At 32.9% G+C, this 12,897-nt stretch overlaps 3 protein-coding genes across 13 annotated transcripts in view; 1 reads left to right on the top strand and 2 right to left on the bottom strand.

Annotated features, from left to right (window-relative positions):
* Positions 1 to 5,931, bottom strand: part of LOC100651971 (protein kibra) — a 42,586-nt gene extending 36,655 nt beyond the window's left edge. The window contains exons 1-2 of one of the 4 annotated variants that reach the window (XM_048411687.1): positions 4,252 to 5,931; positions 3,668 to 3,896 (exon numbers count right to left, since the gene is read on the bottom strand). In XM_048411687.1, the coding sequence (XP_048267644.1) occupies positions 3,668 to 3,795 (128 nt within the window). In that variant the 5' untranslated portion in view covers positions 3,796 to 3,896; positions 4,252 to 5,931. The remainder of the gene's footprint in view (positions 1 to 3,667; positions 3,897 to 4,251) is intronic. The other 3 variants (XM_020866463.2, XM_020866464.2, XM_020866466.2) reach the window with 3 other exon arrangements.
* A 136-nt stretch (positions 5,932 to 6,067) lies between these two features.
* On the bottom strand, positions 6,068 to 12,671 carry LOC100652092 (nucleoporin p58/p45). 8 transcript variants are annotated; one of them, XM_048411701.1, is made up of 9 exons: positions 12,467 to 12,670; positions 11,985 to 12,334; positions 11,706 to 11,910; positions 11,238 to 11,611; positions 10,951 to 11,175; positions 10,785 to 10,859; positions 10,645 to 10,667; positions 10,463 to 10,495; positions 6,068 to 6,165 (listed from the first exon to the last, which is right to left on the bottom strand). In XM_048411701.1, the coding sequence occupies exons 1-7, from the start codon at positions 12,529 to 12,531 to the stop codon at positions 10,651 to 10,653; spliced, it is 1,311 nt and encodes a 436-aa protein (XP_048267658.1). In that variant the 5' UTR covers positions 12,532 to 12,670; the 3' UTR covers positions 6,068 to 6,165; positions 10,463 to 10,495; positions 10,645 to 10,650. The 8 variants fall into 8 exon arrangements, with proteins under 8 accessions (XP_048267658.1, XP_048267659.1, XP_020722128.1 ...); XM_048411699.1 differs by lacking the exon at positions 6,068 to 6,165 and adding an exon at positions 9,776 to 9,964; XM_048411702.1 differs by lacking the exon at positions 10,645 to 10,667.
* LOC100652211 (protein FAM114A2) lies at positions 6,188 to 9,407 on the top strand. Its single transcript, XM_012315840.3, has 4 exons — positions 6,188 to 7,645; positions 7,987 to 8,576; positions 8,658 to 8,969; positions 9,050 to 9,407. The coding sequence occupies exons 1-4, from the start codon at positions 6,610 to 6,612 to the stop codon at positions 9,122 to 9,124; spliced, it is 2,013 nt and encodes a 670-aa protein (XP_012171230.2). The 5' UTR covers positions 6,188 to 6,609; the 3' UTR covers positions 9,125 to 9,407.
* Positions 12,672 to 12,897: the final 226 nt, after the last annotated feature.

Below are 12,897 nucleotides of genomic sequence, written 5' to 3'. Positions count from 1 at the left end.
AGAACCTCTATGTATAATTACAGAAGTGAAAAGTATTATAATAAACACAAATTAATTCCACTTGGATCGATTTTACTCTTTGCGAGTGTAAATATGATATCGCTTCTTAAAGCTTTATTTATACGAAAAGAAAGAAAGGTAAATTTAATCGCGAAATACATCTAAAACAATTTTTATTACCATTAATACTAACAAAAAAATTCGTTGAATTAAAAGTGGTCGGAATTAAATCGACAACAGATTAATAATAAGATAAAAAAGTTGCTAAAAGACATTTTTTTGAATAAAAGATCGAGGTCACTTTCACTTTCTTAAACAGCACTATACGATTTTTTCACTATTCGTATTAAAAATTCATTATTAAAGATGATGACTTCATTCTCATATGATAAATTTTTAAATAATTACGAAACAAATGTTAGCATCCGAAAACAATATTTTCATCCTTAATCGCTTTTTCAATATTAATTTCATAATTGAAAGTCAGTTGTTCACTTTTCCTTACTAAAACAATAAATTTTCCTTATTAAAACAATAATTACGTAGTCAATATCATCATATTTAGTTACAATACTGATTGATTTACAAATGAAGAAATACTGGATGGAAATCGTACGATTTCTATCTTGACTTCGAGCAAATGGATAACTGTCGTGATTACGTAAGCAAATTTATGAATGAAAAATATACATTAATAAAATAAATAATCAAATAATCAGATTAAAATAGATTCATTAGCTAAATTATAAAAATAATTTCAAGTCTACAGAAAATAAAACAATTTTTTTCATAATACCCTAACCTCATATTTGATGATAGTTTACAAACTACATATGTATTAATATCCAACGAATAATAGTTGAATGTAAACGATTAAATATCAACAAACTACTATATGCATATTGATCAATTACTTAGGAAAACCAAGACGTACCTAGAAGCAACACGAATGACTATCTTTGAAAGTTGACAGCATATCGATATTTTCTTAAGTCACAATTGCATAATGCAGCCGAGAAACAACCGTTCTCTCTTTCCTTTTCACGGACATTCTTGCAGTCTACGTACGAGGAAATAATTCACGTCCAACATGTTTCAAATGAACCGAATAACAAAAATCTTACATCCAGAAATCGAATTTGAAAAATGAATTCGAAAAGAAACCAACCATGAATCTATAAACAGTTGCGTATCGATCGTAAATTTACGAAACGATGTTATAAGAACTCGAACCGAAAGAATGCGAGAAAGAAAAAAAATGGTGGAGGCACATTGGCGCGCATGCGCGCGCTCGTGAGAGCGAAAGAATTTTCCTAAACACAGATGTCGAGCAGATGCCACGCGTTGCAGTGCGTGAGGAACGCACAGTGGGAAAACCGGACGAAACGAAACGCGTGCGAATTCGATTCGAGTTTCCAAAAAAGAAACAGGTGACGAGAGGCGGCGAGAGGAGCTTAGTGGATTCGGGGAACGAAATTTCGAGATTTCGAGGAACGCGAAAGTCGCCGGCAAACGGAATAACCGTACACCGGGCTCTGCTCTGTTGTTCGCGTGCCAAATGTGCAAACAAAAACAGCAGCAAACACAGGTCGACTGTAATCTGCGTTCGAATTGCTGAACGATAACTCGAGTGGAAAACAAGTATCAATTATACGTCAGTGATATCACAAAATATCATTGAAATATTTCAATTTTTATTTTGTATACACGCATAGTTGTTAACATTGCAGAAAATTTTTGTGATTGTTCAATATCTTTTGGATTTGTTAAATGAAAAAAAATTCGATACTTGTAGAACTTCTTTTTATAAATATAATACGCGTATTGTATGAAACGTTTTAATTAAAACATTAACACTGTAGTGAAACCTGACTATCATAACTATATTGATAAAATTTGAAACAAATCTGAAAATGTAAACTAGAAAGTGTAGGATATTTATCCAAACATATACTTACTGAAAAATTAGTGTATAATATAAGTAACCATTTTAAATGTATCATACGTATTATGATGATCTTGCTGAATACTGAGGCTTATTAATATAATGGATAACCGATTGCTTAAGTATTTTTATCCTCTCTGTAAAATCTGTACTTACAATAGATTTCTTGTAGCTTCTCAGTAAGTATATTTTCAGATTGATTTCAAATTTTATTAATATAATCATGACAGTAGTGTCTAATTACAGTGCTAATGAAATTTCAAAATATTTTGGATAAGAGTGTTTTATAGAAAATGTTCAAATACTTTCGTGAGCTACTACATATATATACAGAATATATGATACAATGATATGAGTAATATATTGTGAATTAGTGTTTCTTTTCTCGAAACAAGAAAGGAAAATCGAACGAAAGGACCGCATGTAACGAGATCGATGTCTTAATGGCGACATCAAAATCGGAAGAGTAATACCCTTGTACCAAGGTCTATTTTTAGGTACCGGTCAGTTGCATGTACGTTATATACCGGTTAGCCCCGTAAGATGGTTCACTTACACCACGTTCCACGGGTACGCGTATACACATTAATCTAGGCAACGTGGACACGTGGAACACGGTGTCCATGTAAGCCAGTTTTATAACGAGATTTTAGTCTTTTGCTCGATAACGAGCGCCATTCACTGAATCCATCGTGAGACTAGCACTTGCTTCATTTGATCTTTTGACGAATCAGAAAAAATATTCTGTACGATTTCACGCATTAAGAATGCAGATATTAGACATTTCTGAGTCGAATGGGTAATAATTTCTGCTTTTGAAAAATTACTTCACTTGAAAATTAGTCTAACTATGTAGATTATTATTATTATTACTATTCACATACAATGTTGTATCAAGTGATTGTTAATATTTGATCATTAACTTATTATAATCTAAAAAATTAGCATTTGTAATTTATGCGTATTTGTAAATTCTTCAGTGTTTAATTTATAGATTATGAACGACACATATTCATATATAGTTGAAACATATTAAAAGCGTAATAATTGATGAATACCTAAACTTATTGATTTTATCTTCGCTATAGAAAATGAATAAATATGTATATAAATATAGTATATAACATTTAAGTAATAATAAAATAAGAGAAAACAAAATAGTTAATATGTATCAGATTTGAGATAAAAAAACTCGACGTTTCTACAGGCAACAATTGCGACTGGTTAAAACGCAGTGAAATTGTGACTTTTCTATCAGAAAGTTCAAATGAATAGTAGTTTTATTTTCGCGTGCGACCGTGGTCACCAGATTTCTCGAGTTTTTCATCGACAGCGCGGCGGCCCTGGCGACTGGAATGCGGGCGCGGCGAGTCCTCGGTGTATGAATATACGCATACACGTAGTAGATACACACGCTCGGGAAACTTAAGGGGCGCTCACACGAGGGCAATGTAACGTCAGAAATATTTCGCGTTCCCGTTTGTGTGTATGTGTCTATGACGAATCTGCTCACTATACACACACACGTTTATTATCACAAATAAGTACAAAACGTCTCGTTCATCCGTGTCCATAAATTCACGGAAAGAAAGAGGAAAAAATCGAATGCGATCTTTAAATGAAATAAGGTTCGCGCATAGAGATCGCACGCAATTTCATATATACTCGCTGTTTTAGCACGTGTACGCGTGCATACAAACATATACATAGAAAATGGCGTACCTGTCTCTAGGATCGATCCACGTTGTTTTTCTTGTGTTGTGATCGATGAAATACACTTTTCCATCAAAGTCTTGCGCGACGTCCCACCCTTCCGGAAGCGGTATCTCCCCATTCCGTCTCCTTGGCATATTTCACTGCGCTCTAAATCCATCCAAAACTCTCTATCACCGACCAGTCGACAGGCACATATCTGTGCGCGCGAGCACACACTCCCCGTGCCACATACACGCTGTATTGATGAAAGAGAAAGAAAGACAGTCGATGTAAGAGAGACAAAGAGGGAACATTCGAGTTGGTAAAGAGAAGGCACGCAATAGTAATACACACCGATATACAGTGGAATGGAGATAGAAAGGATGTGTTGCATGCCACTGAATGCACACACGTGCGCGTGCATACATACACACATACATACATCTCTATGTACGCGCACGTATACATACTCTGTCGAAAGGAAAGAGAAAAAAAAGAAGCGAGGGAAAAAGAAATAGGGAAGGAAAAGAGTGTGAGAGAGAAAGATAGAAACATCACGTGCATATGTATACATATATGTAGATTTCATGTAGTATATATAATGTACACACACGTTCTCGCTCTCTCTTTCTCCCTCGCGCGCTACTCCGCCATCATGAATACCTCATTATCATGAGCGGAGTGACGTCAGAGTCCCCGCCTTCAGATTCCTCTCGAGCGGAATTCCACCGTTAACATAGCTGGCCGTCGAAGAAAAGTCCACTGTTGGTATCTTGCCTTGAGACGGTACTGTGGTCCTACATTTGTACAAGATCGCCAGTATAAATGCCCGTTACATTATCGTAACACTTATATTTCTTTTAATCCCGCACTCGTCACTTTGCAATATATCGACGAATGAAATATACCAAATAGCACACAGCCTTTAGATTTGCTTTCTTCACATCACCAACCTTAAACCGAATTTGGTAGAGAAAAAATATGAAAAACCACTTTCACCCTTCCTTTGCCGTCTCACTCTGTCGTTCACTTTTATTTGCACTCTTATCCTTTTGTTTATCAGGCCCTTAATTTTACCACGTATCACGTGCGATGTTCTTTTTACACCATCCTTTAATTCCTACTTACTGTTCTTACACGATTTTATCATTTGTTTTACACCATCCGGAAAAGCAGGAACACTTAGAAAAATATTCGGGGAATCGGGCCGGTAATCGAACAGAGAACACTTCTCCGGCTAACGTCGTTCAGATGCACGTTTCATTGATGAAATTTTCGAAGAAAATTGGTGAATTGTTCAAACGCGTAACAACCACGTCGTTCTCATTTTGGAACAGCAGGAACGACGACGAGTTTCTCGGAGCAGAGACGGGGCAGCATCTGCGTCTGCGACCCGCTTTAAGAAGTGCACGCTAATGCCGGTACTATCGAGTACATTTCACCGTGTGCTCCCTTTTCTTTCTCTCACTAAACTTCGTGCTCGTCGTCCGCGAAAGACAGCGCGGAATCAACGCGACGTTCCCTTCGAGGAATGTCAGAATTCGCCTCGCGTTTCTCCCCCACGCGTTTTATTTCATTCCGTCTTTTTACTTACACGGAACGAAACTGCCAGGAACACTGTTATGGTTACCGCAAGACACTTTTGCTCCGTTCATGGATCGAATTGAACATGGCCTCGGCGAAGATTCTACACTCTGTCAAGTCCGTTGTTTCAAGTGGCAAGAATACGCGCAAACTACTCTTTCGTTTCGTACGATACTACAACCTCGCGCCAACTACAAGCATGTTGAGTGTTTGAAACATGCCACTGGACGTTCATACCGTGTGCGCTTGGCAATGCTTCTCACTCACTCTCTCTTCCTCTTCGCCTCAACGCGTACACCGATGAGAACCGAACGTAATCCCCTCCCAGCCTTTGGTATTCTCCTTCTTTCTCTCTCTTTCTCTCGAATCGTCTCCCACTACTAGACCGAAAGCTCTCGTGTCTCTGACCGCTGTGCACGAACGACGACGGGAACAGACGAACGCGATGCCCTTTCCACAGTTTCGCATATTTTCCGTTATATTGCATCGGCGGCACCACCGTACGACTCTCATGGAAACGCAGGTGCACTCAAGACCGTTGAACATCCGGGACGAATGAATAAACTGATGGTAATCCGTTGCTGCCCCTTCGAGAATGTCTCATAAGCCACTGTGGTATTCGCATGTATTGCTTCTTCTTTCTTTTTTTTTTTCTCCTTGCTGTTATTTCGCTTGATGCGTGGCTTCCAAATGTTATCGATATTCGATCGAGTAATTTAGTCTTCTACTTGTGTCATTTATCGTTATTCACTCCTATCATTTTGCTTGAAATTAACTTATTAGTCTCAATCCAAATATTTCACATGTCACATATTTACTGTTCTGTATAAGTATTCACATTTCTTTTTTTTTTTTTTTTTTTTTATTATTTTGATAAATACATTTTCGTCCACAATGTGAAAATATGTGTCTTTAGCATAATCTCCTTCATTCCTTTTAATCTGAAAATAAATATTTAATTCTATTTAAAAATACACATTTAATTTGTAAAATTTCTGTATAAAGATCATGTCACTTTAGTAAAAGAAATTATATCCATGTCGCATTGAAATCCAGTGGTTTAGAATTTAGAATATTTCTCGCATGCACGACTTTTTTAATCTATACATTTACTATAAATTTGATAAAGTGTGTGAATTCTTACTTCCTCGGTAAGACACGTGACATGTGTATAATTATGTATGTGTATACGTGGTGGAGAGTGCAACTATGTGAACGTATGGAGGTTTCCTGAACGTGGCGACATTTGTAACCCAAATTTTCTACACGTTACGAGAAACTGAATGTGCAATTGTAACGTAAACCGATCGTATCGAGATTCGAACATAGTTCGTAAATTGCTTCTAATAAACAAGAGGTAATTTAGTGTTTTGTACAAAGTTAATATGGCAACATCTGAGAGCGATGACTTTGAAAGCGCTGACGAGGAGATGAACCATGATATACCAACAAAAAGAAGTACTCAAATACAACAGCGGAATTTACCAAACACGATAGATTCGGAATCTGATGATGATACGGAATATGTGCCTCGACAACCGTATACAAATATAAATTTCGGTAGAAGTAAAAAAAAATATTGGCCAACAATGGATACGTCAACTAATGAAACAAGAGCTGATAAAGATATCAGTACTAAAGATACACGTAATTATGAGAAGCACGAGCAGCCAATTATCAATATTGACGGAACTTGTGAAAAAAATGAGGAAAACATTTCAACTATCGATTCACAGAAAGTAGAATGTGCACAGATCAACACTGGTGACACAGACTTGAAAGTGGAAAATAATAATGGAAACATAAAGTTAAGAAAAGATAAAATAGAAGTATCTCCTGAAAAAGATGTTAATATGGACTTACATTCTGAGTTGACAGTTAAGTTGAATGAAAAAGAAAAGATTCAACACAAAGGAAAGAAATTAGGTGTTAAGAAATTAGGAACAAGGGTTATGTCAAGTAGTATTCTTATGACTGATATAGATAACATAGATAGACATATTAATGAAAGGGATATACTGATGACAGGAGAAGATGTGCTTAGTAAATTTTCTATGCAAGATGAAATAACAGAATCTGATATGCCAGAAGAATTGAAATCTGATAAAACATTCAAAGAAATATTTAAATCTGAAGGTTGGGAAGGACTTGAAGATCCGATTGAATTACCAGAGGAATTGATCGAGGAGAAATTGCAACCAGTATTAAAAAGATTATCATTAGTTGCTGAAGAAACAGGTAGCTCATCCACAAGTTGGGGTTGGGGTAATTGGGGTGTAAGTTCTTTAATTAATACAGCTAGTGTTGGAGTTTCTACAATAACTAGCCATGTATCACAAGGACTTACTCTTTTGGAAGAATCAATGGCTTTATCTGATGAACCTAAATCAAATGAAGAAGAAGAAAATCAGACAGACAATGGTAACTTTTATTATATAGTTATAAATGATATAGGATGGATATATTTAATGATATAATAGATATATGTAATAGTTAATAGATAGGTAGATGATAGACAATAGATATGTAATATGTAAAATAAGAGTAAAATAAGATTGTGTGTGCGAGTGGATGGATCTGTGTGTAGATGAATAAGTGAGAATGAAAGACAATAGAAAAAATATATAATTGTGAATCAAGTTCCTTTTATAGTCAAGAGATTGAAAATAAACTATACCACTACTATTATTTAATGATATAATTACGGCTAAATTATAAAACTGTTATATTTTTATTTTAGTTAACTTCCAGTTAATTTCCAGATGATAAAGAGGAACAGACCAAAGAACAATCTTCTTTCGGGTTTGGAAATCTTATATCAAGTGTATCATCAATAACAAAACTGGTTGAATCAACTGGAAGCAAAGTTGTGAGTGGTGGATTAGATACGTTAGAAGCCATTGGTAAAAAGACAATGGAAGTTTTACAAGAAGGTGATCCAGGCTTAAAGAAAAAGAGGACCTTCTTTATAAATGAAACAGATAAGCCTAATTTATCTCAGATCCTACGAGAAGCTAAGGAAAAAGCAGATAGCACAGAAAGAACAATGGAAGAAAGACAGAAAATGAGAAAAGTACATTTTGAAAGTCTCTTTGATGATTATCAAGGACTTGTTCATATAGAAGCATTAGAAATGTTATCAAAACAAAGTAATATTAAAATACAACAGCATTTGAATAGCTTAGATACAAATGAATTAAATTCTGTTGAAAAAATGTTGGAAGAAGTTGAAGAATTATGTGCATTAGATGATGAATACAATGATGAAATAGATGAGAAAGACTTGAAATATAAATTACAAGAAGCTTGCAGCGATCTTGGAATTAACATTACATATGAAAAGTTACACGAGGTAAATAATTTTTGCTCTAATAATACGAGAGTTTACTATTATCTCTTGAATGCATTATACAAAATTAAATATTGATTTTAGGCTTTTCAAGATTCTAAAAATTATACTAATTCACCACATAATGATCAAGAAACTTTTGAACATGCTATTTCAGTTTTGGCACAATTTACAGCATTATCTGTAGAAAGGTTTCATAAAACTGCAGAATTACTCTTAATCAAAGAACATCGAAGCACTGTTAATGAAACTGATTCACTAGTTCAGTTAACAAATATTCTGTCTAATCAAATTGGAATATTAGCTAATACTTACTGTAGTATTTTAAATAAGCTTGCAGAAACTTCAGATAAACCTCATACTATTAAAACTAATATAACAACGATTCTCATGGAGGTAAGAGAATACTATTATGTATTAAATTATAGTATACATGTATGAAGAAATAAATTTTCATTTTTTTTTTTTTTAAATAGGCTTCAAATGCAGGTTCTTACATTCAACATGCCTTCAAATTGTTGATTCCCATCATAGAAGTTGGTGCTATATAACGATGAGTAGAAGTATTTTTTTTAATACTCGTTCTGCATATATTGTAAAAAAAAAACTAATACATTTCAGATAATTAGTGCAAATAACTTTTTCTAATATGTTTCGGGATAGAAAGAAAGTTTTGCACGTTATAAAGAAAGGATAGAAAATAAGAGAAAAATAAAAAAAAAAATAACACTTTTTGTACTATATAAATTGTATGGATTTACAATGTATTAAAACAGAAAGAAAAATTAAAGTTATCTGTAAAAAATTTCTAGCAACTTGTTTAAAAAAATCTAATTTAGGTACTCATTTTTTTTCAAATGTTCTGCTCACAAGCATTTTACATATACAATTTATGTCATTTCATAATGCTTCCCGAACAGTTTTAATTTCTTATATAAATTTATACTTAATTATAAAATTAGTAAAATATACTTTGAATTACAAAAATGCTTCAAGTAAATATTTTCTTAAAATATAGTTGTACTATTGTATATATGAAATGCTTATAATTATAGAATTTAATAACAATTTATTTTCTTATAAAACATTTTTGTTTTAAAAAAAATAATGTCAAATCGAAATATTAATATTAAAATCAAGTAGGATATTTATAATCATATGTCAAAATATTCTTAACAATACGAGAATAAATATAAACTCGATTTAATGTTTTCCTCTTTTATTACCGATAGGAGGTTTCTGAAGTTGAAAACTCGAGTTTGATTCACTCGTTGGTAAAGGTGTAGTAAGATTTGGCGGAGTATTAAAGGTCAAACTTGCTGTTGGTGGTTTCAATGACGAACTTAGAGTAATGTTAGTAGCAGATGATGTTGGTATTGTATTTCCCCAAACTGTAACAACATATATTCTGAATTATTTTGCATCTATTTCTAAGAGTTAGATTAATTGATGTGTACTATTGTAGCTAAAGCTGTGTTTCAATGAATTAAAATGTCATTGAAAAGTAACAAAGTAGCAACATTGACACAATTATATACTTTCTTTTAATAAAACTAATATTCAATAGGATCCCTATATATTATTGTATATTCTTTTAAATATATAATCTAGTTAACGCGGGCATTCTTACAAAACCACCAAGAAGCAAAAGCAATTAAAGTACATATAAAATACACAGCCATTCCTTAACAAGCACAGATTTCAACCTCCCTTTACTATGTGATATTTAAAAATGCAAATTAAGAAGAAGAAGAAAACAGAATATCATTTATTTCACTATTATTAAAAATGAATATTCTCATATATAATTAGTAAATGTTAAGTATAAAAGCTACGCATCCCTTCCCACATTTCACAACACAAACAGAAACTGAAGAAAAATATAGTACCTTATAAACTAAAATAGATTCCTTACTCTTTTCCTGGAAAGATAAAATCAAAATCAAATCACAGAAATAAAACATTTTAAATCGATCATATTTACAGAATAATTAGTTGCAACAGTCTTTCTATTCATATACATGAAATTCTACAATACTTAGTAAAGGGCGTTAAATGTTAGTAAATCTACCTCATACTAAATCCACGCAAGACCTGAAGGTAGGAGATATTCATGGGATAGTTGAAACAACGAAAATACGTTGTTTTAGGGGCTTTGTTTTCAACAAAAAATATATTAACATTATAAATTTATATATTAATTTCATTTACCTAATGGATTTCGTGTTTCATAACTTCCTAGTCTGTTAGAATTTAGTGCTGTTGATGAAAGGAAACTTTTATTTCCTATAAAAGTAAAGTATATAACACGTTAATAGTTATATGAAATAAAATAAATACTTGCATATTACAATAAATTCTAAAAATTATCAATTACCTGGACCAAATGGTGTAGGACCACTCGTAATTTTTCCAATACTACTTCGAGATATTTTTCCATCTGGTTTAATATCTTCAAAAACGTTTGTATTATCTTTTAAAACGTATTTTCTAAAGTTTAAATACTGTTCCTTTTGTTGTTGTACTTTCGAATGTACACCTTGCAATTTACCAGCAACAGCAACAAGAGACTCGTGAAGTTTACTCATAGCCATCGTTAATTCTAAAAACCAATTGAAAGATATTTTAAAATTTTGAGAAACATTAATACTAATATAAATTTACCTTGTGGAGTTAAAGTCTTTGGAGTCATCATTGTCTGTATATGTTTTTCTGTTGTTTCAATTTGAGATCTAAATAACAGTAAATCATGTTCAAAGCTATCAGCCAATTCCATAAAAAATAATAATGGTGCATTATTTTCATATTGTAATCCTGGTGGAGTATCATGCGTTCTTTGAGCTACTTCGGAACTTTGTAATGCTTTTGCTGTGTCTTGTTTCAACTTATCAGCAGCAGAACGATCTCGTTGAACTGATCCAGCTAATGTTGTTAAAAGTTCCATCAATGATGCTGTATCTTCCGCACATCGATTTAATGGTCTTGCAGAGCCCCTTGCTATATCCGAAGACAATACCTTTTGTTCTTTCACAAACTCTCTATAATTAAGAATTTATATAAGAATTTATATTTATATTAAATTAATTAATTTTATACAGTTCTAATATAATAGTTCTACTATATAATAATTACTTGAATTTCTCTATTGTCTGTAATAATTCTGGTGGCCAAATATTTTCTTTAGCAGCAGTTGGATTAGTATTTGCTTGTGAAAATCCTTTATTACTTGATGATATATCTAATCCCCCTAGTCCTTTATTGGTAGTGCTTGTGGTAGTTGTAGTACCACTAGTAGCTAATTTTGATCCTAATAAATTACCACTACCGAAAAGCGATGCTGTAAATACAAAATATTAGAAATAATATTTTGATTATTAATAATATTAAATTATATCTTCAACTATCACATACTTGTCGTAGTAGGTGCACCAAAGGTAACATTTCCAGTTGTAGCTGTAGCAGATGGAGCACCAAATGTTAACGTAGAAGTTGTTGCTGGTGTGCCAAAAGAAAGTCCGCCAAATAATGGCGCAGACGTAGTTGGAGCTGGAAATAAACTGCTCGCAGTAGTTGTAGTAGTTGTATTTGATCCTAAAAGTAAACCGGTCGATTGTGTCTGTGCAGCAGTTGCAGGTGTACTATTAAATCCAAAATTAAGCCCAGTTGTTGTTGCCGGTGTGGATGGAGCTCCAAAGGTTAATGTTGGTGCTGAGGTACTTGAACCAAAAGGTGTACTAGTTACATTAAAACCTGTTGCAGGTCTAGAACACAATAAATTATCAATATTTCAGTATATAAATTTTAAATACAAAACCCTATGTTTCAATCTCATAATGTGAGGTTAATTAATTTAATTTAAGTTAAGGAATCGAAATGTAAAATTGTGTATTTACTTTTGTCCAAATCCAAAATTTGTGTTGCTCGAAGTTGTAGGTGTTCCAAAAGTAAACGTTGACATAGTTGTGGCATGCAATAAATAATAAGACAAATAAACGTCGCTAAATGACACACAATGTCTTATATTTCAAATATTAACAATGCATGCATTGCATGCGTTAAACTGTCTTCAACCGACTAACTGGCGAGAATAATTGAAGAGCGCCATCTATAATATAAATTTGAATATGTGTAATTCATTTTCGAAATGTATGTACTATCTTATGTGTATCTTTGTAGAGATATATATTTCTACAAAATATTAAAAATATTCATAATTGAAAATAAGATTCAAATATAAAAGTATTAATTATAAACAAATGATTGAAAAATAAACAGAAATATAAAGAAGCACGTGGATAATATTAAATAATTAAAAAATACAAAG

Source organism: Bombus terrestris, chromosome 14 (assembly GCF_910591885.1).
Source record: "Bombus terrestris chromosome 14, iyBomTerr1.2, whole genome shotgun sequence".
NCBI lineage: Eukaryota > Metazoa > Arthropoda > Insecta > Hymenoptera > Apidae > Bombus > Bombus terrestris.
This window is presented reverse-complemented; position numbering and strand designations above follow the sequence as displayed.

Excerpts from the sequence above, each read along its gene's own strand:
- LOC100652092 (XM_012315842.3), bottom strand. The coding sequence starts at position 12,531 with ATGTCAACGTTTACTTTTGGAACACCTACAACTTCGAGCAACACAAAT. Across the intron at positions 11,176-11,237 it reads AAAGACTTTAACTCCACAAG|AATTAACGATGGCTATGAGT; the intron begins GTAAATTTATAT and ends ATTGGTTTTTAG. Across the intron at positions 9,965-10,784 it reads TGAAACACGAAATCCATTAG|TTTGGGGAAATACAATACCA; the intron begins GTAAATGAAATT and ends ATGTTGTTACAG.
- LOC100652211 (XM_012315840.3), top strand. The coding sequence starts at position 6,610 with ATGGCAACATCTGAGAGCGATGACTTTGAAAGCGCTGACGAGGAGATG. Across the intron at positions 7,646-7,986 it reads AGAAAATCAGACAGACAATG|ATGATAAAGAGGAACAGACC; the intron begins GTAACTTTTATT and ends GTTAATTTCCAG. Across the intron at positions 8,577-8,657 it reads CATATGAAAAGTTACACGAG|GCTTTTCAAGATTCTAAAAA; the intron begins GTAAATAATTTT and ends TATTGATTTTAG.